The sequence below is a fragment of the Carassius carassius genome, chromosome 25 (genome assembly GCF_963082965.1).
Source record: "Carassius carassius chromosome 25, fCarCar2.1, whole genome shotgun sequence".
NCBI classification, from domain to species: domain Eukaryota; kingdom Metazoa; phylum Chordata; class Actinopteri; order Cypriniformes; family Cyprinidae; genus Carassius; species Carassius carassius.
The window spans coordinates 1,963,052-1,988,756 of NC_081779.1; the positions used below are offsets into that span (position 1 = coordinate 1,963,052).

Consider the following 25,705-nt stretch of genomic DNA (forward strand, 5'->3'; position numbering starts at 1 on the left):
GATTGTGTTTAGACTTGTTTCTTTATCAGCTGTTAATGCAGCTTTAATATTTTAGGTTCTGTGTGTCTTCAGCTCTGTGTACTGCATCTGTGACATGAATTATGAATCAAATGTTTAGTATTTGATTTGTAGTGTTGTCTAACTCATTTCAGAGGCAGGACTACATATCAAAGTGGATGAATCTTAATTTCGAACAGGATTTAATCATGAGCTGGGGTTTAATTCTGAGCTTTAGGTGAGAAAGTAACACAACTTGATAGGGTTTAACATGAAAACACACAGACTAAAATATATATATATGTGTGTGTGTGTGTGTGTGTGTGTGTGTGTGTGTGTGTGTGTGTGTGTGTGTGTGTGTGTGTGTGTGTGAGTGTGTGTGTGTGTGTGTGTGTGTGTGTGAGTGTGTGTGTGTGTGTGTGTGTGTGTGTGTGTGTGTGAGTGTGTGTGTGTGTGTGTGAGTGTGTGTGTGTGTGTGTGTGTGTGTGTGTGTGTCTGTGTCAATCCTTCCCGTGAGAATCATATAAGACTCTGTAAGAATGCAGCCAATTAAACATGAACTGTCCCTAAAGGACACACACATACCATTATAGTTGTTAAAATTAGATTTTATTTTTATTGTCTATATAGTTTTTATTGATATTTATATGTTAGAACATATAGTTAAACTAAATAAACATGAGAAAATCTGCCTTGTTAACTAGGTGAAATAAAATAGTTTATTTTTAATGGTTTTAGTAGTTAACTATAATCTCCCTACCTTGAATTTAGTGTAAAATTAAAAAATATATTGAAAATGCAATTTGTATTGGCATTAATATTGGCACCCTTGGTGAATATGAGCAGCTGTGAAAATAAATCTGCATTGTTTATCTTTTTGATCATTCATTCAAAAAATTCACAATTCTACCCTTTCATTGAGGTAAAACAATGGAAAGTGGGTCTTAATGAGTTATGAAATAAATGTTTTACTCTAGTTTTTATTGGCCAAAACTATTGGCACCCAATTATGGCAATGTCCCCTTCCCAAGATCTGGGGTTTCCCAAGGTCTGAGTTTTCTCCGGTAATAACTGACGAGGTTACAGAACACCTGACAAGAGATCAGAGAGCATTCCTTCATCCAGAATCTCTCCAGACCCTTTAGATTCAGAGCTGTTGATGCTTCTCTCAGTTAGGGTTCAGGTCAGAGGACTGGGAAAGTCATTGCAGAAGCATCATGTTGTTCTCAGTGAGACATGTTTGTGTTGAATCTGATGTTTGTTTTGGTTCAGTGTCAAGATAAAAGATCCAACCACAGCCCATTATAAGATTTCTAACAGAGGCAGTCAGGTTTAGATTTATTATCTGTTGGTTATTGATCGAATCCATGATGCCATGTATCTGAACAAGATGTCCAGGACCTCCGGCAGTAAAAACAGCACAGAACTTTAAAGATACAGCAGTATATTTAACTGTGAGCATGGGCTACTTTTTATATCTGTTAGCACCAAAATCATCTGGTGTTTTTTTTTTTGTTTTTTTTTAAGTTTCATCTGACCATAGAAGCCAATGGTTTGAAAACTATGGTTAAAATGCTGAATTTTTTGTTTGTTTGTTTGTTTTTTGACCCCAAGACTAAACTAATCTCTGTGATCCTCCAGCGGTGATCCTCAGAGTCTTTGGCCACTCAATCTCTCCTCCTAATCATGCATTAGGAGGAAAATATAGACAGATATCATCTTCCAGGCAGATTTGTAACATCTTTAGTTGATTGGACCCTCTTAGTTATTGCCCTGGTGGTTGAAATGTGGATTTTAAATGCTTTAGCTATTTATACAGCCACTTTCTATTTTGTGAAGCTCAACAATCTTGGTCTGCACTATATTCTTTGGTTTTACTCTTTGTGGTGGATTATTAAGGGGAATTTGGCCTTTGTGTTCCTCATATTTATAATCCTGTGGAACATGGAGACATGGCAGGAGAATTTCATGCTCCTATTCACCCTGGTGTGCTAAAAAATTTTTAAATATGAATAGGAATATACTTCAGAGATATTTTAGGTTTTAGATTAGATTTAGATTTTAGATTAGATTTTCTAGGGGTGCCAATAGTTGTGGCCAACATGCATTGGAGAAAAACATTTATTTCATAATGAGAGTTTCCCCCCAATTTCAATTGTTTTACTTCAATTGAAGGTTAGAGGTTTTTTTTTTTTTAATGCATGATGCAGAAATAAATGAGGCACTTTTTTTCTTTCCATGCTTGCACTGTTATATTATTTGCATGTAATCAGACAGTCTCTTCCTGTCTAATTGGTCCGCATCAGCTTAGGGAGCAGATCAAAAGTCTGACTATGTGACATTACTGCTGCTTGTTCTTCTGTGTCTCAGCTTTACTGTCCTCTCCTGACACACTGAACCACATGAACGTCTCACAGAAGGTCATTCATCATCTCTTTTCCTCCCTCGGCAGCATCTGGTTTAATCTGTGTGTATTTTGCATCTGTTTCAGCATGTTTCAGCATTGTGTAAAACTCCTGACCTTTAAAACCGAGCTGATCACAAGGGTGGGACGTTCACATTCCTATAGATAGACGGCAGCCAAGAGAGAGCAAAGGATCGTGGGAGAGGAATCGGTTGAAGAAGTCTAGTTCAGTCTGGATGCGTTTGTATCTGTACAGACAGTAACTCATACTGCTGTCTGATCCAGAAACACTCTTCACAGTTTAGCATGCAGAATAGTTTCATATTATTGCCCTCAACCAAAATTTCTATTTTAGTGTTATATTTCAGTTTTTCAGCATCATTAAGAATTTTTGTATATTGTTCAACGTTTTACTAATTATTTTGTGTCTAAGTTTTTATTTCCACTCATTTCTGAATTTTATTGCTTAAACTTAAATGTATTTCAGTTGGTTAGTTAGCCAAGGTAATATTTACATATATTTTATTTCTATATAATATCTTTATTTCTTTTTCCATCAATATTTGTTTTTTTTATTTAATTTTATTTATTTTCAGATTTAATTTAATTATCAGAAAAGGTAAATGAATATAAAACGGCATTAAATGTGAACTAGAGCAGTTTTATTTATATTTATTTATTTACTTTGTCAAACACTGATTGGTCTGTGCGGCGCTGCTTTAAGTTGAACATACTAATATTCTTTAGAACCTTTCGTTTAACCACGCCCTCTCTCTGTCTATCAGCCATATGCCCCACCCCCTCAGCCAATGGCCCCGCCCAGTCCAGGAAGCAACAGTTGTAGTCACAGTGGATTGGAACAGCTCAGTAAAACCAACCTGTACATACGAGGACTTCCACCTGGGACCACAGACCAGGACCTCATCAAACTCTGCCAACTGTGAGTACACACACACACACCATTTTTGGTTTCTGAAAGCAATACACAAATCAATAAAGAGAGAAACAAAGCCAACTGTATAGCTGTTCCAATCCAAAGGCATTCCACTCATCAATATGGCAATTCAAATTCTAAAAACAAAACAATCACAATAAATAAAAAAAGAAAACAACAAGGAAGAAAATCACTTAACATTAACACTAAGTATCCACCCAATAACAACAACAACAAAAAAACTCTTCTGACCCATAAGGGCTGAGGCTCCTCACAGAAGTTCAGTTCAAGTCTTATATTTTTTTCTTGTAATTCTGAGATTTTGCATCCTACAGTTTTTTTTCTCACAATTCTGAATTTTTTTCTCGTAATTATGAGTTTACATCTCACAATTCAGTTTTGTTTCTTGCAATTCTTATAGTTCTCTCTGTTCTTGCAATTCAGATTTTTTTCTCGTAACTCAGATTTTTTCAATGTTTCCGGTGACAGAAACATATGGAGCCAAAAGAGTCTCAATAAAGATAAATGCACACAGTACATTCACAAATGAAATAAAATTCAGAAATGCACACAAAATTCAGAAATACACACACAATTCAGAAATACACACACAATTCAGAAATGCAAACAACATTTACAAATGCGCTCAAGATTCACAAATGCACAGGACAAGATTCAGAAATTTATTTCTGATGCACACACAAATATACCTTGATTTACAAACTGCTTGCGGTCTGTGAACTTCACTGCATTTGTGTGTGAATTTTGAGACTCCTCAGACTTGGCTCGACACACAAATGCATTTTTTTTAACGGGAAATGATCAGCAACCAATAAGATATCTCCCTTGTTTTAGCCAATCACAAGAACGCACCCCAGGCGGGGGATTGTTTACTTCTAAACCACATGAACGTGTTCACACAGCGCGATATGCCTGTGTCGCGAGCGCGAGCTAGCGCAGTGCAGTTCTGTCTGTCTGTTGATTGAGACCTCAACATGGCTTCTGGCAACGACAGGGGAGCGGTATAACTTAGTGTTTAGCTAGTTACCTCCTTGTTGTGAGATGTTGTTTAATTGTTAATGTTAACCGGTTTAATTGTGCAACTATCAACATAAGCTAGCCAGCTGGCTAGGGTCAGGCTAGTATCTTTCCATAAAGTTGACATTCTTGTGAAGTAAGTGACTGACAGGGTCTGTCGCTCCAATCCGAGGTAGCAGCTGGGGTTTTTGTGCAGTTATTGGCCCCAATTTTGTGTTGTAACGTTAACTTATGTGAAACAGGTGTTTCGAAGTCTGACTCCCCTCGCGTGCACGTGCATGGCGTCATACAATGGTGCCAGTTGCGAAGACAGATGTATGTGAATGTAATGTGTGCATTTATCTTTATTGAGACTCTTTTGGCTCCATAGAAACAGGCCTCTATAGTTTTCAACTATAGCACACTGTGTACCGTATCCCACAATGCAGTGCGCTCAACTTGACCTTCCGTTTCAATGTGACATCGAGGATGATTTCAAACATGATTTGAATTGAATCCCAGGATGTGCTCTGTAATGCTGAGCACTTCACTAACAAACACACTGAAGTCTGCTGTGCATTTTTATTCTGGTCCAGCAGTTTTATAGGGTCTAATGTCATGCTTCAGTATTTTTAGATCATAGAAACAGGATGTTCTGTATGTTATGTTTGTGTAAGTAAAGTTAACTTTTCAACTTTTAATAAGACCAAGAGTGATGATAGTGTAAAACACCTGTCTCACTGTCCCCACAGAACAACACACACACACACACACACACACACACACAGGGCTTCCCAGCGGACACAAACAGTATGTCTGTAATGAGATGTGCTTATGGCAAACACAATCCCCCATGAGGACGAGCTGTGTGTTTGGAGCTTGAAGGCATGTTTACAAACAACAAACTCAAACATTTGGAAATATTTTTCCTATAGCATGATGTAGATGGGAATATTTTTGTTATTCTGTGTTTTCATGATATTCAATATTATATATTTTTTTTTAATTTTGAATTGGCTTCTCTTTTGTTTTCAGTTTTCACTGAAATTTTTTAATGTGCTTTCGTCATTTTTTCTTTTTCCAATTTTTTTTGTTTTTTATTTTTTATTTCAGTTTTATTTATTAATTTTCTAATGTTACTTTTAACTTTTTTTTACTTAATTCACTTTAATTAAACATTTTATTTTAAAAAACTTAGTATTAATGTTACTTTCATCTAATATTACTTCTTTCATTTAAGCATTTATTTCGATTACATTTTTTTTAATTTTTTTTTAAATCTCTCTTTTAGTTAACGATAATAACCCTGTTGGTTTTTGATTGGATTGTGAAATGAAATACAGGCAGATCTGTAGGATGTCAAATGAGCATATTATATGAAAAAAAATGCACATGCATTAAGAAAATAAATAAGGTCAGTTTTGATTTTCATGCTGATTTTAAAATAGTAAAAGGTTAGTGAGCAGTGTGAAGATATGTAAGCTCATTACACACACACACACACACACACTCACACACACACTTGATTATTTTATTTGGAATGACAAATACTAATTAGAACAACAGCATCCAAATATTCACAAAGAGCCTATTATGTTTCACCTGACAATAAAGACAATGCAAGTTGCAACCACATTCAAAGAGTAGGCTATGGATAAAGGTGACATCGTCTTCTCCAAACATGCAGACTGCCTATGATTGCTGACACAGAACAATATCTGGCTGTTTGCTTAGAGGTCTTTTTACTCAGTCCAGCAATCTGCAAGCCTCTGACACATAATCTGTGCACATGTCCCAAGCTACCAAAAATAAGAATAATCAGTTTGATCCTGTAACCACACACTGCCAAAGCATTTGTTAATGACTGATACTTTAACATTTTCTCAGAAAAGCACAAATCCATGTAAAGATCAAAACAACAGCCCACTTCCAGAACCAGAATGTATTCCCTGAGAACACTTCTAAGAGAGCTTATATTATTACCATTCAAGTTTAAAAACCAGCTAATTTTAACAATTTTGTTTGTATGTATTGCACTTTGTCCAGATACTTTGCGCAGTTCTTGAACCGTTATGTTTATGATGCGATCATGACGCGCGATGTAAAGTCCTTTAAACGCGGGGCATCCGTTCAGTATATGCGCTGTGGATTCCATTATCTTATCGCTGTGTAGTAAGCAGAATGGTTCGTGGTGTTTTGGGAACCACAAAGAGAGGTTGTATTTGGTCGGGAGAGTTTGCAGTCGAGCTTTAATAACAAATTTTAAGATATCTTCATTGATGGTTGAATTTTGTAACGCAGAGTGTGAGACTGTATGATCCGCGCTCTGCAGACATGCAAGTTTCCTTTGAAGACGCAGGTTAACCCAGTAATCGCGCTGTTGTGCTTGAAATTAGACACACACACACACACACACACACACACTGTTCTGTAAATAGTGTGCTGTGGGAAACAATTATCCCTGCTGGAGAAAAGATGACAGACAGAGACGCACTGACTCTCTTGAGTTTATTTATACACACACGAGTTTGTACACACATGAGATTAACTGCGTTCACTCTCTGACTGAACTACACAAACTATGCAGCCATATTTACACAACTTTTACTATTCGTGTCAAAGAGCAATTATTAAATTGAAAAAAAAAAAAAACTATATACACGTTTAAAAAACGAATAAAAATGTCAAAACACCCAAGACTAAAACTTGAACTTAAAGTGGAAACAGAAAATATAAAAAATAAATTTGAATTCAAAATATACACAATCATACTAAAATAAGAACTTATGCTACACAAATATAATATACAAGGCAAGGCAAGGCAAGTTTATTTATATAGCACATTTCGTACACAATGGTAATTCAAAGTGCTTTACATAAAAGAAAGTAAAATAATCATGAAGAAAAATAATAACAAGAATAAAACAAGCAATTTTAAAACTTTTAAAATTATTAAAACTGTACTTATTTAAAATTAATTTAAAACAGTTAGAAAATGATTTTACATAAAAAGAAATAAAAAAACAGTGAAAATAAATATATATTGCAATCAGTTCGGACATTGCACAGTGCTCATTCAATAAATGCACAGCTAAACAGATGAGTTTTAAGTCTAGATTTAAATGTGACTAGTGTTTTAGCACATCTGATCTCTTCTGGAAGCTGATTCCAACTGCGGGCTGCATAGTAACTAAAGGAGGACTCCCCTTGTTTTGTGTGAACCCTTGGTATTTCTAACTGACTCGATCCTAATGATCTGACTGGTCTGTTAGGCTTATATTCAGTGAGCATATCTGAAATATATTTCGGTTCTAGGTCATTTAGTGACTTATATATGAGTAAAAGTACTTTAAAATCAATCCTAAATGTAACTGGAAGCCAGTGTAAGGACCTGAGGACTGGTGTGATATGCTCAGATTTTCTGGTTCTAGTCAGAATCCTGGCAGCAGCGTTCTGGATGAGCTGCAGCTGTCTAATGGTCTTTTTGGGAAGGCCAGTGAGGAGCCCATTACAATAATCCACCCTGCTGGTGATAAAGGCATGAATAAGTTTCTCCAAGTCTTGACTGGAAACAAAACATCTAATTCTTGCAATGTTTTTTAGATGATAGTATGCTGATTTAGTTACTGCTTTGACATGACTACTGAAACTAAGGTCTGTCTCCAGAATCACACCAAGATTCCTGACTTGATTTTTAGTTGTTTGACCCCTAGAGTCAAGGTATGCATTCACCTTGAACACTTCATCTTTGTTTCCAAATGCAATGACTTCAGTTTTTTCCTTGTTTAAATGAAGAAAGTTCTGGCACATCCAACTATTAATTTCATCAATGCATTGACAGAGGGAGTCAATTGGGCTGTAGTCATTTGGAGATAAGGCTAGGTAAATCTGGGTATCATTAGCATAGCTGTGATAGGCAATTTGGTTCTTTCTCATTATTTGACTTAGTGGGAGCATATACAGGCTAAACAAGAGCGGTGCAAGAATTGAGCCTTGTGGGACTCCGCATGTCATGGACGTCCACGTAGACTTATGCTCTCCTAGACTCACATAATAGCCTCTCCCTTCTAAGTATGACCTGAACCATTTGAGTACCATCCCAGAAAGCCCGAGCCAGTTTTCCAGTCTCTCTAGTAGTATGTTATGATCGACAGTGTCAAACGCAGCACTGAGATCTAGCAATACCAGCACCGATATTTTGCCAGAGTCACAATTTAAGCGAATATCATTTATTATCTTAATGAGTGCTGTCTCTGTGCTGTGATGCGGTCGAAAACCAGATTGAAAATTGTCCAGGTATCCATTTGAGTTTAAGTATTTGTTCAGCTGATTAAAAACGACCTTTTCTATAATTTTGCCTATAAAAGGAAGATTAGATATTGGTCTAAAATTGCTCAAAATGGTGTTATCAAGATTGCTCTTTTTCAGGAGGGGCTTAACAACTGCATTTTTTAAGGAGTTTGGAAATGTCCCAGAAAGAAGTGAGGCGTTCACCACTTCTAAAAGATCTGCTTCTAAGCAGTTAAGCACATTTTTGAAAAAAGATGTGGGAAGTGTGTCAAGATAGCAGGTTGACGATTTTAGGTGCTGCACTATGTCTTCCAGAATTTTGCTATCAATTGCTTCAAAAATAGACATAGTATCTTTTTGATATTGTGGCCTAATCTGTCTGACCTCTGCATTACTTGAGGATGTGCTAATCGCCTTCCTGATATTGATGATCTTCTCAGAAAAGAAGGATGCAAACTCATTGCATTTGCTGTCTGAGAGCATTTCACTGGGAATCTGACTTGGGGGGTTTGTCAGTCTCTCAACAGTGGCAAAAAGAGTACGAGTGTTATTTAAGTTAATGTTTATAAGTTTTGAGAAGAAATTCTGTCTAGCTGTGGCTAGTTTCACATTAAAAGCATGAAGGCTGTCTTTATAGATGCTATAGTGAATTTCAAGTTTTGTCTTCCGCCACATCCGCTCTGCTTTTCTGCATTGTCTTTTCATAGTCTGAACTGCTGTTGATCTTCTCCAAACTGATTTCTGTCTGTTTGTTTTCTTTCTGATTATTATTGGAGCAATATCATCTATAACATTCTTAACTTTTGAGTTAAAGGAATCAAGGAGAGTATCAACAGAGTCTGCAGAAATGCTTGGTGTTAAAGATATAGCCTCCATAAATAGTACACTTGTGTTCTCGTTTATGCATCTCCTTCTGACAGAGACCGATCTAGATTCAGTTGTAGCAGACATCAAAATATCAAAGAAAATACAGAAGTGATCAGATAGTGCTATGTCCTTAATAACAATGGATGAAATGCTTAGAGCTCTACTGATGATTAAGTCTAGAGTGTGTCCACCTTTGTGTGTGGGTCCATGCACATGCTAAGTCAAGTCAAAAGTGTTTAGAACCGTTATCATTTCTTTTGTAGTTTTGTTTTCTGAATTATCTATGTGAATATTAAAATCCCCTGCAATAGCAAAACAGTCAAACTCTGAGGAAATCATTGATAACATTTCTGTGACCTCTTCAACAAAGGCTGGAGAGTATTTTGGAGGCCTGTAAATAATGTCATTTATACAAACAAAATCTACTTTTTATTTATTTATTTATTTATTTTTGATCTAACTGTAAATCGTTTCTATCCTCACAGATATGGGAAAATTGTGTCTACTAAGGCCATCCTAGACAAGAACACAAACCAGTGCAAAGGTAAAGACCTGTTTTTATGTTTTTATTATATAATATTAAATTGCTTATGTGGTAATTGCACTAGTGAAGCGGACTTTTACATCTAGCTTTTTTTCTGGTTGTTTTAGCTTTTGAATGTTCCTTTATTTAAATGATGTTTAACGAGTAAGATGTTATCTTTTAATAATCAGGTTTTTTTTACAAGTTGGCCTGTTTAAAATGATACAAGGTGCCTATCCTCTTAATAAATTTTGAAAATAAGCAGTGTACTATTTTTATTACTTTATTAATGTAACTGATTACATTTGATTACTTTTCTAAATTCAAAACTTTTGAAGCAGAAAGGGTTAACCTTACAGTCAAAGTCAACACTGATTAGTGTCAGACATTTTTTTTTTTTATCCTTCATAACTTGAACTAAGATTTTAATAATGTGATTTAAAACACAGCCCACACAAAATCAGACTTCAGCAGTTCTTTTTACTTTGAGATGATTCTGAGCTAAATGCAGATTTAAAATCACAACAAGAAATAGTTTAATAGCTGTAATATTGCTATTGAAATCGAATCTTTGCATATGAAAGGAAACACTACAATGCTTAGGGGAAAAAAAGTTAATCTTGAAAAAATAAAGCATATAAATAAACAAAATAGCAAATAAAACAGTTATGGAATAATCACGTGTCCATTGATATCTCATATTTTAGACCATTCAGTGCAATTTATAAAATAATTCAATTCAATCGTGAATGTGTGTGTGTGTGTGTAAATAATCAGATTTAACCCTTTTTGTAATCTTTAAAATTTTCATAAGTAAATGTAAATGTTTTTTTCTCAACAACTGATCACGGTTACATTTATTTTGTAATTAAATGAAGTAATTCTGTTACATGTTACAGATGCATGATCATCTGTAGGAGTTAATCATCTGTCAGTTACAATAATAAAGAGATGTTTTATCTGTTTCTTCAGCATCTCGCGTCGTGAATTGAGTTTTTATGATATTGATGTTAAATCAGGGTCATTATAGTTAACTTTAACCATAAAAAACATTGCTACTCAAAATAAAGTCTACTTCTAATAATAAACTAATTTTCACTCAGACATTGCTAGTCAATTATTATAAAGAAATGGCAAGTATAACATACTGAATTAAACATTATATTTTGAAGTATAAAAAGGCTAAAAAAAAATTTTTTCTTTCTAAAATCTTTCTAAAAACATTGTGAAAATGTATGACATTATAATGCATCACAACTCCAACTAACCCATGTTTCACCATTTCTGTTTATTTTTAACTAGCCTCTTTTTATCAATTGTTTCACTCTTAAAACTTTCCACTATGATTTTTTCCCAGTGTGTCAGTGAGGAAGGATTTGATCTGTGAAGAGGGTCTTATAACCTATTTTCTCTCTAATTAAACCTTAAATCTCTTCTGGATAACAGGCCGCACTGACGCGCTTTAATCCAAAGAATACATGTGTGTGTGTGTGTACTCATTTAATCTGCCATGAAATTTTAATTAACACCAGTGTGACCCTCATCTGCTGATACAGCCCCGAGAATGAAGGTGTGACGGAAAATAAAAGGGGGAGTGAGGGATTGTGAGAAAGAGGCGATTGCTCATAAATATCTCATAACTCATTAATCAGGTTTGCAGGTTTTCTCTCAGCTTGCGTGCTGATGGATGAGGTCAGGAAAACTGGAGAATGCAGAGGAAAGTGAATTCGAAGGGTTGATGCCATGGAGATGAAGGGTTTTATGCAAGATGATTCCTAAGGGTCCTAAAGGTGTTTTTCGAACACTGATTGGTTAAAGGTGATCTGATAATGAAAAACACTTTTAGTTAGTCTAATTTACATTTCCTATCTTAAAAAAGTGCAATGGAACAGATTCTGATGGGTCTTGGTTTTCCTGAATGTGGATAACAAAGTTTGACTGCATTTAGACATGATCCGCTCAAGGCTCAGCAAAACTATTATCTTTCATGCACTAGTCAGTTTTTTAGGTTTTAGTCTATTTGGCTTTTCATGACATGCTGTTTCAGACTTATGGGGAAAAAAGTGTTTTTTTTGTGCACTTTATCTATTTGCGTTTTTAGATTTTAATTACAGTACATTTCTTGAAGAAGTTTTTTCTCCACTTCCAAACACCAAAATTTAGATTTCAGTTGCATTATCTTTAAAGGCCGTTTTCTCAAAATGAGCTTGTTTCTCCACTTCAGCTACTCTTACATACATTTTTTTTATTGTATTTCAAATAAGGGGTTTGTTTTGATTTACACTGATTTATACAACATCTTATTCCTAAAAACGTGGTGAAGTTCTATTTGTTTTCTGTCTGTTGGCAGTATTTTCTGACTTTTGGAGTGATAGAAGAGATTTTGGATTTCTCTCTTAATGAAAACTTTTAACTCAAATATGACTACGAAACCAAACAGGAATTTTGAACCAGTGTTCTGATTTATGTTCTGAAAATGTATGCAAATGTTTGCATATATAATTAGGTAATTAAAAAGATTTTTGCCATTTTTTATGTAATCAATCAACTGGGCAAGTATGGTGAAATCTGTAAGTCTAAATCTATTAGTTATTTTTATATTTCCTTGGGATGTATTGCCTTGGAATGCATCTCATTTCTGAAAGTAAATTCCAGGTAATAATGTAAGAATGTGCAATTCTTTAAAAAGAATCTTAAGACATTATCAGGCTTTGGCATTGTCTAATTGTATTGCAGTTGTTGTTGAAGATTCACTGATCAAATCAATAAAACACACCCCAATGTCTGTTAAGCCCTTTAAGTTATTTTTAAACACCGTCTAAATTGTTCCTAAATTTTAAAATCAACAAGAAGTCACATCGCTCATAATAATTATGATCATTGTTTATATTGGTGTAACTTCAGAGAAATTGTGCACATTGTTAATAATACTGGTGTATGCATTTGTAGCTAGTGTTATGTTGTAATGCTTATACTGTAATATGAAACGACCCAATAAATTAATTAAACTTCAAATATTTAAGACAAGTTGGATGTTATATTTTAAAAAGCTATGTACAATGACTTTTAAGAAAGAGTTTCTTAAGTTTTATTTTAAGAACAGCCTTAAGAATAAAATTCTTAAAAATACATTAAAAGTCAATATTTTGGGACATGTAGGAGCAGGAAAATAAAAATGTTTTGTGACTTTGATGCATGCATAATTGTTGCAAATAATCATATTCCATGTGAAGTGATTGGTCGCTGTTTACATGTCAGTCACATGTTTGTTTTTTCCTGTGTAAGGGGCTGGTTAAATTAAATACATGGACTGGACTGGATAATCTTAATCATTTGATATCACATTAGTGTTCTGCTGTGTCTGTAGGTTATGGTTTTGTGGACTTTGACTGTCCGGCAGCAGCACAGAAGGCTGTTTCGTCTCTGAAGGCGACCGGTGTGCAGGCGCAGATGGCAAAGGTAAGACATCACCATCCATCCATCATCCTCAGGGCTGTTTAAACCATGTGTGACCCAATCACATTCTGAGTCACTGAACATGAGTCATTGATGAGTCACAGTGAGTATGTTTGTGACTAAACCGTTGTTTTCTCCTTCAGAGCAAGTGAATGTCTTTCATTATGTAACAGATACACACCAGTGTTTCTGAAAGAAGTTTCTTATGCACAGCAAGGCTGCATTTATTTGATCAAAAATACAGTAAAAATTTGAAATATTATTGTAATGTAAAATATCTGTTTTCTGTGTGAACATTATTGTAAAACCTAATTTATATTCTGTGATGCACAGCTGTATTTTCAGCATCATTCCTCCAGTCTTCAGTGTCACATGATCTTCAGAAATCAAGAAAATATGATGATTTACTGCTCAAGAAACATTTAGGATTGTTATCAATGTTGAAAACAGTTGTGCTGCACGATATTTTTGACTTTTAATCAGTCAGAGGCGCTTGAGATTCAGAAAATGTTGGTTTTCAATTTCAAATTAAATATTGTCAATTTATGCATTTAGCAGACGCTTTTATCCAAAGTGACTTACAGTGCATTCAGGCTATCAATTTTTACCTATCATGTGTTCCCGGGGAATCAAACCCCAACCTTGCGCTTGTTAACGCAATGCTCTACCACTTGAACTAAATGAGGATGTGCATTCAAACAGACTTTTGATGTGTTTGAAAACCGATATTTTTCATGCAGCAATGTCAAGGTTATGGTTTGATTCCCAGGTAATGCTTGTATGAGTTGATAATATATAAAATAGCATGAATGCAGCGTCTCTCTGGATAAAAGCTAGATGTTTACAGTGTTGTCTTAGTGTCATTGAGATACTATTATATATTTTCAATTAGATTCAATTATTACTTTTTATTTTATTATTTTATTTATTATTTTATTTTTTTGTACCACAAGTTAAACTAAATGAAAATGAGAAATGCTGCCTTGGCAACTAGATGAAAAACAAATAAGAACGTTTTTATATTTAATTTTATTTCGGTTTATGCTTCTTTAATGTAGCAAATTTCTTATGGTTTTAATGTTTTATAATGACGTTGTTCTGAGAACTAGTGTATGTTTTTCTACTAGCTCCCTCAATGAAAACCATTAGGTTAGTCCTCTAAAGCTAAAGTCATTCTAGTTCAATATTTATGTGAAGTGCCTCCTGTCTTTCCTCCTTTGAGTGTTATAAAAACAGCACTTCCTCTCTCTCTGTTTTTCGCCTTTTGGCAAACGAGTCAGGTGTTGATTAGTTGGTCTAACAGATTCTCTGAAACACACACAGAATCAGGCGACATGAGTGACACTAAAGGAAGATTCAAAGGTGATGAGATCTGGTTCTCACGCTTTCTCTTCACATGCACAAGCTTTAGTTTGTGATGTACGTGAGGTTTTATCCAGATACTCTCTGCATCTGCAGTCAGATCGGGACAGTCTGATTCTGTGAGTCAGAGTCTGTTTGTGCATCGTGTATTAGGCCTCAAACTGTGCATAAGCTGTAATTAGACCAGCAAGGCAGGGGGACCATCCCAAAATGCATCTGTCTCCTCTGGGACCCACAACTCCCTCTGCTTGGGCTTCAAAACTTAAAATCTGTTCCAGAGCCAAATAACATCAGTGGTTTCAGAGGTAGTCAAAGTCATTCATTTTCTAGGGCTTATGAGATCTGTTCTGTAGCTTTTATTATCTTTATCTTTTTTATATTTGTTTACATTTTCAGGTCTGATTCAGTGGGTTCAGTAATCATATGATAATGAGATGCTAATCAAATGTAAATGTTCTCCTTCTTCTGGATTGGCAGGATGATCCGGTGTTCGCTAGGCCTGTCGCTGTGCTGTTTTCCACAGGAATAGAGATTTGAACTTATTCCCATGATGCTTTGTGTGAATATCACATGTATCACTGTAACTGACTGTAAACAATCAGCATGGAGCATGAAGTGGTAAACCATAACTACACTTGATTATTTTGCATTGATTGTATGGCTGAGATCATTTGTAGTAATTAGTGAATCTCAGTATTAAAGTAAAGACTCTTCTAGACAGTAAAGAGCACATTAACATAGTGTAAAGCATCTGCATTCCTCTCCATTTAACTGCTGCCGTCTGACTCCAATTAGTGTAAGTACAGCAGCAGTGGTTTCTGGGAAACTGAGACACTAATCTGAGACAGTGACAGATGTAGAAGCTTCTAAAGGTGTTTACAGGAGCGTTTCTTCATGAGAAGAACAGGGAGAGTTTAATAAAGAGAGAACGAGATGAAATGAAACGAGGAGCGATGTGTTTGAGCGTTTAAACTCACATTTACCTCTCGATTAGAATAGATTTCAGTCGCTGCTCACATGCTCAGTCTCATTATTGATGTCATATTCATCAACAGACAAACACAAACACAATCATCAGAGCATCTGAAAGCCCATATGAGTGGAGACCAAGTGTGTGTTTACGTCTGTTTACACAACAGGAAGAAAAATCACACACACACTGCCAGAGACGTCTGTTTCCAGTGCCAGTCACACCAGATCACATTGTACACATTCATGCCAGGCACAGACGGAGATACTGTGTACACACACACACACACACACACGTACATATACATGCATACAATAAGCTGTGTGTTTGTGTGATTTCCTAGATTATAATCACATTAATACACATGTGACAGATGCAGAAGACCGGTATTTGAATTTATATTTCTTTAAAAATAATATATAATTCAATTATAATTTATGAAAATATTTTTCTCTACAAAAAAAGGGGGGGGGGGGGGCGACAGAAAAGGTTTGGGAACCACTGCATAAATGCATGCAATTATTATTTTCAGTTTAACGCATTCAAAATATTCAGCTCAATTAACGTTGAGGTGGAGCTAGGTTTGGCCACTGCTGCTTCTGTCTCTTGACAAGAACTGCATTTATTTAGACACAGAACATCTTTTCGACCACATTAAATGGGAGAATTTCATATGTGGGCTCCAAATTAAAAGCTACAGGTGACGAGAAGCTTCAGTACAACAACAGTGAACCGCGGTCAGATGAGTATGGGGTGAAAATTGTTGCTTTATTCCAAATAAATAGATTATGATCCACAAATAAATGTAACAAGATTCACAAAAATATATCAAATTCACAAATAAATGTACAGAGTTTCACAAAAAAATATAAAACTCACAAATAAATAAAATGAGATTTGCAAATAAAAATATATATATTTACAAATGTGTTTAATGTCACAAACACAACTCTACCTGGTATTTATTTGTGAACCGCTGTCTGTGCATTTGTAAATCACTGCACGCATTTGTGGATCGGTTCCTGTGCATTTGTGGATTTGAAACACTTCTAGCGTCGACGTGCAGATAAATCCACAAATAAGTGGACTCCACCCACCGTTTACTCAAGCCAATCAAATAACGGCCACATTGAGCTGACCAATCGTAGCACGTTATCGCTTCAACCAATCACGTTTTGGCTTAAATCCAGGGGGGGGGGCGTCTTGCCTGATCGGCCATGTTGTGCGTACTTGTCTGTAACGTTACTTGTGGACTTGTGAAATGTCATCAGTCGCTGCCCAAGTACTGTTTCCCTTTTCAAAGTTCACATCTAGCCAAGTCCAGTTCAAATCCCCGGATGTGTTCTTGCTCCGCTCCTTTTACCGAGGATGCATGGAGAGGTGACTTGTGCGGACTTGATACGGGCCATAACCCAGAATTCAGCTCGAACCAGGTTAGCATCAATGGCGGAGGAGAAAACTCACAACTGTAAGTTATACATTTCGAAATACTATTGTTGTTTTATCACAAAATGTAACGTAGTTCTAAGAGTTTTGATGCCAGAATGTTGTTTAAACTTCAAAGCTACCGTCGAATTTTGAAAATTTGCTCAGACTATTTCGTTACGAGTTGAAAAGTAGCCTAACCCTCGGCAAGTCCTCCTAAAAAGTAGCTAGGCCCTGTAACATTTTGTAAAATATGGGGCTGCCTGTGTCGATTCTGTAGTGGATAAACATTTGATATATTTTGCTTTGGGTATATCTAATGGGCAATTGTTTTGCCTGAGGGAAAAGTTTCCTAACTAACGTTTGCCTAACGATACTTATATCAAATGCAAACCTTATTTTAGAGTGCTCTTGTCATTTTAACCAAATAGTTTGCTTGTCTCTATTTAAAAAATTTTTACAAATTCTTTTATAATTGTATTATTTTTCATCAACTTAAATTAAGCATTATTTTTTATCAAGGGACTGCTGAGGAAACTCGGGCCTTGATAGAGTGGCGGGCGGCCAACGAAAGGCTTTTCACCGGGAGGCGCAATTCCTCCAAAAGTTGATGGGAGTGAGTATTCATTTTGAGTGCTTGTATAATTCCCTGCATGTCTGAAGGTTTGGAGCTAGATTTGGACAGTCTTCATCCATAAAAATGAATACGTTATTGAAGTGGAATCATGTAAATCTTTATGGTTTTGTTTTGCCTATAGGCATTTTGTTCCACTTCTGGTTTGGCCATAACTGCCAAACAGGCAAAGAAAAAATTGAATAACCTAAAAGATAAATACAAGGTAATCTGCCTGTTTCTCTACTTTCTGTTACTGAAAGAGGCTTACCAAGATGTGTGTAAAGACTTTCCGGTCATATTTGAAACCTAACATAGATGCATTGGCCCTTACATTTTATTTTGTAAAATGTAGTTTACTCCGTTTACATTGTTTACTCTGAGACTGTAAAAAGAATAGTTCACCCCAAAATGAACATTCTGCCATTCACCTACAATTTTAAGTTGTTTCACACCTGTATACACTATTTATTTATTCTTTTTTTTTTTTTTTTGCTTTACACAAAGGAAGAATATTTGTAACCTAAGAGTTCTGGGGCACCACTGACATGTGTAATTTTTTGGTGCCTCAAACTGTTAGGTTACAAAAATTCTTAAGAATATCTTCCTCTGTGTAGAGCAAAAATAAAAAATGTCTAAAAGTGTGGAACAACGTGAGGTGAGAACATGACAGCATTTTGCTTTATTTCAGGAGCTTAGGGACCCACCCACAGGAAAAGGGGTAGAGGCCGGTAGTGTGACTGCTGCCACCTGGCAGTGGTACACTGCAATGGATGCTGCACTCCAGGGGCAGCACTCGAGTTGTTGCATCAAACCCACTGCCACTACAGGTGGCTCAGTCAGCACACCAGGTTCAGCCCCTTCTGTGGAAGCCAGGAGTAGCCAGCAGTCAAGAAAGAGGCGACGGGACAGCCAGGCTCTTCTTTAGTTTCTAAAAGAACAGGCAGAGAGGGAAGAGGAGAGGGAGAGAGAAGCATTGGCGAGAGAAGAGGAGAGAGAGAGGGCAGCAACAGCCAGAGCAGAGACATATGTCTCTTTTTGAAAAACTTAATAAATTCTAAATTAATGTTGTATTTAATGATAAATGATTTTATATAGATTATTTGAATAAAAAAAAATAAAAATGAATGTTTCAATTTCAACCCTGGCAAATCATTGTTATAGCAACAGTGTATTCTTTATATTTACAACAAAAACACAAATAATATAAAATAATGTAATATCCAATGTCTATAGTGGTATACAATTATTTACAATCATGCAGTTAAATCTCAAGAAGAACATACCAACATTAAGAAACGTATAAATGTATCTATACCCATCTACTTGCACATTTATTCATACCTATCTTTCTAATCAATGTCATAGCTATTTCAACTGTTTATGTTGCTCTTTTAATGAACATGACAACATCTGGAAAGGTTTACTGTCTAGATGTAGTACTGTTCAGTTTGACACCCAGGCAGTTCCACGGGAGAAGAAAGCTGAGCAGCCAGACGTCCTCTGAGATGGTTCCCTGATAGGTCCCTCTCACCCACTGCTGCATTCTCACCATCCTCGCTGTCTTCTTGTCCTTGGCTTTCCTCCTCCTCCTCCAAGAGATCACCTCCCATCACACAGATGTTGTGGAGGATACAACAGGCACCAATCACCTTTGGGGCGAACAGTGGCCTGATCTCTAGGGCCCGCAAGAAAATTGCACGCCAGTGAGTTTTTAACATCCCAAAAGTGCGCTCGATGATGTTCCGTGCTTGTGCATAATGCCTGTTGTATCGGGCTTCAACTTGGCCTGTTAATCAAAAATCGTGTAGAAAATGTGTAGTGTATTGCAAATTCATAACAGTAAAAATTTGGTTTATCGTGTGTGTGTGTCTGTCTGTCTGACATAAAAAAAGTGTTCTTACTTGCGACAGGCTGGCGGTATGGGGTCATGATTGCAATAGGATGCTGCAAGCAAGGGTATCCCCCATCTCCCAAAAGATAGTATCCAGCTGGTGAATACAGAGCCTGCTGGTACATTGGTGATCTGCGCAGCACAAGGGCATCCTGTACAGAGCCTGGATTGCCAATATACACATCTATAAATATGCCTTTAGCATCACAGGTGCCCTGTAGAATGATGGAAGGGAAGATCTTTCTATTTATGTAGCATCTTTTTTGTGGCATTGCAGTAGGAACAATCCTGATGTGGCACCAGCAGCACAGCGGAATGCCTCATGGCCAGCAAGGCCCCCCACCTCATCCATTTCCTCTGCTTTTGGAAAATGAATAATTTTGTGGAGGATGGTCATCATCTCCTCCACAACATTGTGAACAGTCCTACAAACTGTTGAAAGTGGCATGCTGAAGTCATCTGATGTGACCCTGTAGGATGCTCAACAGGCAAGCCAATAAACCGTAACAAGTACTTCAATTTCACGGCTCCATCCATGGGCTTTTTGACGGGGCAGCATCTGTACCAGCATGTTGATGCTGTTCCTGGAGAGCCTGAAAGCTGGCTTTAAATCCTCTCCAGAAAAAAACTTGACCAGGATTGGTACCTGGTCATTGATCTGTGAATACCTGCGAGTGGGACTTTGTTCCTGTTAAAATATATAGATAATATATTAAGAATGTTTTTACTTTTGTTGTATTATGTATTTGTTATATGTATTGCTTTTAAAAAGTTGTTACTATATGTACTGTCGTTGCATTGTATTTATTATATTTTTGGATTTAATATAAGCTATATACTCAGTTGTTTTAAGGATTTTGTCTAAAATTTACTAAAATCTGCCATAATTAAATCTCCCTCTAACATTTGCTCTTTTCGTGAAGTATTTCTTTATACTCTATTTCGGTTTCATTCATTTATTGATAAGCTCTAGCACAACATTCATCCCAGAGTCTAAAAGTTGTAGCCTATATGATTATTATAGATATTAAATTGTCCTGTTTGTGTTAATGCAGTAATATGATGTGCACCTAGCTATATAAAGATGATAAACTATAAACTTATTTGAGCACCACAAAGACAAATAAAAGGTGTGTGAAGTGTAAGCTAGTTAATTTAAATGTTATCAACTGTCAAACCTATTGTACTTGTCAGTTTATTTGGTATACTGAAAAATCTAATGTTGTCTCATTACATCCCTGCAATAGTTTACATAACTTTTTGTGAGATAGTACTTTGTAGTCTGTTGATAGGGTGCCTATATGATACATTATAATAAATTTTTATTATGACTTTTCATTTGGATATACCTAACTAAGTCCACATAAGTATATGGGCAGTTTATGAAGAAAGAATAATTAGAAAAACGTACAATGCTAGAGAGACATGCTAATATGGCACGTCTCTTCGCCATCCTCCGCTGCATCCTGGCTTTTCTTTGAAGGATTTGTCTCCTCCGTTCGGCAGCCTCCTCTTCAGCATCTTGATAAATTGCAATGGCAATCCTAAGCTGTTGCATTTTGATTTACACTTATTTACAATTGATTTACACTTTTCAACCGTATTATTTAAATTGTAGCTGAGTGGGTTTATTGCTAGATTGTTCTTAATGAAAAGAGGCAGTTGTTTCCACATATTTTATTTATTTTGAACGACGTAAATATAATCACAGTATTAATGTTACCTGAACCACATATTAATGTTTAATAGTTTTTAAAATAAAAAAGAGACAGTCGTTTAATATTATATTCAATTTCATTATAAATATAAAGTGAAAATAATCAGAGTAGGTAAATATTAGTTTTTTAATACTAATATATTTAATATATTGAAAATAAAAAAGAAGTTAATTCAAGTAAAACATGCATGCTGAGTGAAGCTATCAAGTACGCTGCCGTTCCATTTGTAGAATGACTGGACTCGCGTCCTCCCGTCCTCGAGAGTTCGTTCTTCTGAGTCCAACTTGGCATGTCCAAACTCGGAAGGACGGAAGTCCAGACTCTGCGAACTTGGTATTGAGAAATGCCCTGACTGTCTGTTGTTGGTCTCAAGTTCGGTGTCTATTCCCGCAGTTCCCCTGGCTGTAAGCCAAAACGTGATTGGTTGAAGCGATAACGTGCTACGATTGGTCAGCTCAATGTGGCCGTTATTTGATTGGCTTGAGTAAACGGTGGGTGGAGTCCACTTATTTGTGGATTTATCTGCACGTCGACGCTAGAAGTGTTTCAAAACCACAAATGCACAGGAACCGATCCACAAATGCGTGCAGTGATTTACAAATGCACAGACAGCGGTTCACAAATAAATACCAGGTAGAGTTGTGTTTGTGACATTAAACACATTTGTAAATATATATATTTTTATTTGCAAATCTCATTTTATTTATTTGTGAGTTTTATATTTTTTTGTGAAACTCTGTACATTTATTTGTGAATTTGATATATTTTTGTGAATCTTGTTACATTTATTTGTGGATCATAATCTATTTATTTGGAATAAAGCAACAATTCTCACCCCATAGATGAGATGCTTTCAATGAGCTGCATGCAATGTGATGATTATGATGATGATGATTTACTTTATTATCCCCTTAGGGACATTTTGTTACTTGCATTTCACATGCACACGTACAGCACAGACAATACACATAATACAACATAATAAAATAAAATAAAACTAGATAAGATACACACAATTATCCCCGAGACCCGCTCTGTAAGCACCTACAGCATGACCTTTGTTCAACAGTTTAACTGTCTGTGGCAGGAAGGAGTTTTCCCCCCTGTTTTTAAAAATCGCTGGCATCCTGAATCTTCACCCCGAAGGTAATTTCTCAAAGTTAACAAACAGGGGATGCCTACTGTCTGCTGTGATTTTTGTTGCTTTACTAAGGCATCTGTTTTGATGAATTTGTTCAATACCTCTCAAAGGGATACCAATTATTTTACTTGCCGAACTCTTTTGTTTCATTGTGGAATTTCCAAACCAACAGGTTTGGACAGACGCTTATATTAAATAACATCATCTTCCTAAGGAAGTAGAGTCTTTGCTGTCCTTGTTTGTACACAGTCTCAGTCCATTTATCCCACCTCAGTTAAATATCCAAGATATTTATACTCATCATCAGTCTGGATGGACTCCCCTTTGATATTGGTTTCACCCACTGAAGACTCCTTCCTAAAAATCAATACACATCTCCCTTGTTTTTAAAATATTTAATTTAAGATTTGACATGTCACACCAAGAGATAAATTTATCTAAAACAGGTCCGTGACTGTCCTCGTCCCCCTTTAGTAGACTAACTAGTGCAGTATCGTCTGCAAATTTGATAAGAAATCTACCTGAGTGGGCACTTATACAGTTATTTGGTGTAGAATATAAACAGTAGGGGTGAGAGGACACAGCCTTGTGGTGCTCCGATATTAGTAATATGTTTATCCGATATTGATCCACCCACACTCACTCGCTGTACTCTGTTCCTTAAAAAGTCCCGCAACCACATAATCAGACCAATATAGACCAATATAGTATTAAAAGCTGATGAAAAATCAGCAAATAGGATTTTCACATGGTTTTTAGAATCTTCAAGATGCGAGTATACAATGTGCAACAATGTTAAAATTGCATCGTCCACTCCCTTATTTGGCTGATAGGCAAACTGCAAAGGGTCCAATATATTTTGGGTTTTTGACACTACATACCTTTTAACAAGCCTTTCAAAGCTTTTAAACACCAAAGAGGTCAGTGCAATTGGTTGAAAGTCACTAAGCTCTAATGGTTTATTGATTTTAGAAACAGGTATAATAGTTGACGTTTTCCAGATAGTTGGTACTATGCATTGATCTAAAGATCTTTTGGATTAACTTATTCGCTAGCTCAAGATTTCCGCTTTTGCCATCTTTGATTGACATATTTGTGTTATATTTTCCTTGACTTTTATGTTGTACACTAACCATCGTCCTAACACCTTGCCATGCCTGTTTTGAGTTTCCTTGTGTCATTTTATCTTCAATTGTTTGTTTATATAGGGCCTTATCTACCTTAATTTGTCTTTTAATTTCCATTTGAATGTCTCTTTTAGCTAAAACATCATTATTATAATATGCCACCTTCTTGTTTAGCAGTTATTTAAATTTCTTTGATACCCATGGTTCATTATTTGGAAATAATTTATACATTTTCGTGGGTAGAACTGACTCCACACAAAATTGTATGTAATCTGATACCTCATCTGTGTCCAGATCAGGAGATTCAAATGTATCCCACAAAGTACACTCAAAACATCCTTGAAGACACATAATACTCTCTTCCTTCCAAATCTTTACAGTCTTAATCTGAGACTTTTCTCTTTCAAGAAGTCTTTGATACTTGGGTCGAAGATTAACAACGCTATGATCGGATCTACCTAAAGGAGGTAGCGTCACAGTTATGTCATCAGTTTAGACATGAAGTTACCAAAAATGTGATTAAAAGCTGCCTTAAAACCGTGCATGTTTGTAAATATTTGTTATATTTGTTGCTCATTACAGAGACTTTAAGAGACTTTAAGAGTTATGAGAAACTACGATGTGTGTCAGATCCACCTCATGTTCAGCAGCGGCTCTTAAAGCAGCCGAAATAACCTCATAACAAGCTGGTTAGAGGAAATCAATCACTTTTGGAGCTTTAAAGATTCATCTTTATTTCAATTAGAATTTAGTGTTTGATAACTTTATTCAATGTCTGTATGTTTTCTACTTGCTGAAGGGTGCAGGTAAATATGACATTTGTTATAATGGGCTTATGTGAAGATTACTGTTGACTTAAATTAGAAGTTGTCATTTAGTCTAATAAGTGTAAAAATTATTATAAAATAATTACAATTGTTATAGTTTATTATTATTTTAAAACCATAAAGTGCATTTTAATTACTTGGAAAAAAAATATATATACAGTATATTAAAAACATAAGAAACTTTACTTTATATGAAAATAATCAATAAAAATAAAATTGCCAAGACAACATTTCTCATTTTAATTTGGTTTCACTGCAAGTACTAAAAATAAATAAAAAAAATAATAATAAAAATGTATTTAAAAAGACATTAAAAAATAACAAAAATAATTGAAAAATGTAAAAATGTGAAACAAATTTTTTAATAGAAAACCCAAAATATAAAGATAAAAACAAACTGTATTATAGTACATACCAAAATAACACTGGTTTGATGAAGTTTCCTCTTCTAAACTGACAGTTTCATCATAGAGCGAATTGTTTCAGTAACCTGAATGATCTGTCTGTGTCTCCGTGTGTGTGTGTGTGTGTGTGTGTGTGCGTGTGTGTGTGTAGCAGCAGGAGCAGGACCCCACTAACCTGTACCTGTCTAATCTGCCCGTCTCTGTGGATGAACAGGAGCTGGAGGCGCAGCTCAGACCCTTCGGTCATGTGATCTCCACACGGATATTACGGGACGCCAGCGGCATGAGTAGAGGTGTCGGCTTCGCCAGGTGTGTGTGTGTGTGTGTGTGTGTGTGTGGAGTTCTGTGGATGTGGATTTATTCTGTGCTAATGAGGGTCAACATCAGCCTCTTCATTTCTACAGCTACTGCTTATGACTAATACTGATGCTTATGAATGATTAATATTCAGAGTCTCAGGACACTATAATGTTTTTGTGCAGATATTGGGTAATTGTAATATATAACAACTACCAGTGTGAATTTATATTTATTAAAATTTGTATTATTATTATTATTATTTTATAGTTTATTATATATATATATATTTATATTTAGTTAATTATTTTAGTTTTTTTCTATAATAATACTCAATGTAAATATTTATGTTCATGCTAATAAAACACATTGTACAGTCAACCATATACTGATTAAATAATGTTTTTTTATATAATTATTATTATTATTATTTGTAGCA

At 35.6% G+C, this 25,705-nt stretch overlaps 1 protein-coding gene across 2 annotated transcripts in view; it reads left to right on the forward strand.

The window, feature by feature from the left end:
• Positions 1–25,705, forward strand: part of LOC132103878 (RNA-binding motif, single-stranded-interacting protein 3-like) — a 43,334-nt gene that overhangs the window by 7,235 nt on the left and 10,394 nt on the right. The window contains exons 2-5 of one of the 2 annotated variants that reach the window (XM_059508944.1): positions 3,187–3,341; positions 9,995–10,053; positions 13,400–13,491; positions 25,124–25,278. In XM_059508944.1, the coding sequence (XP_059364927.1) occupies positions 3,187–3,341; positions 9,995–10,053; positions 13,400–13,491; positions 25,124–25,278 (461 nt within the window). Of the gene's footprint in view, positions 1–3,186; positions 3,342–9,994; positions 10,054–13,399; positions 13,492–25,120; positions 25,279–25,705 lie in introns of both variants that reach the window. The other variant, XM_059508943.1, reaches the window with a different exon arrangement.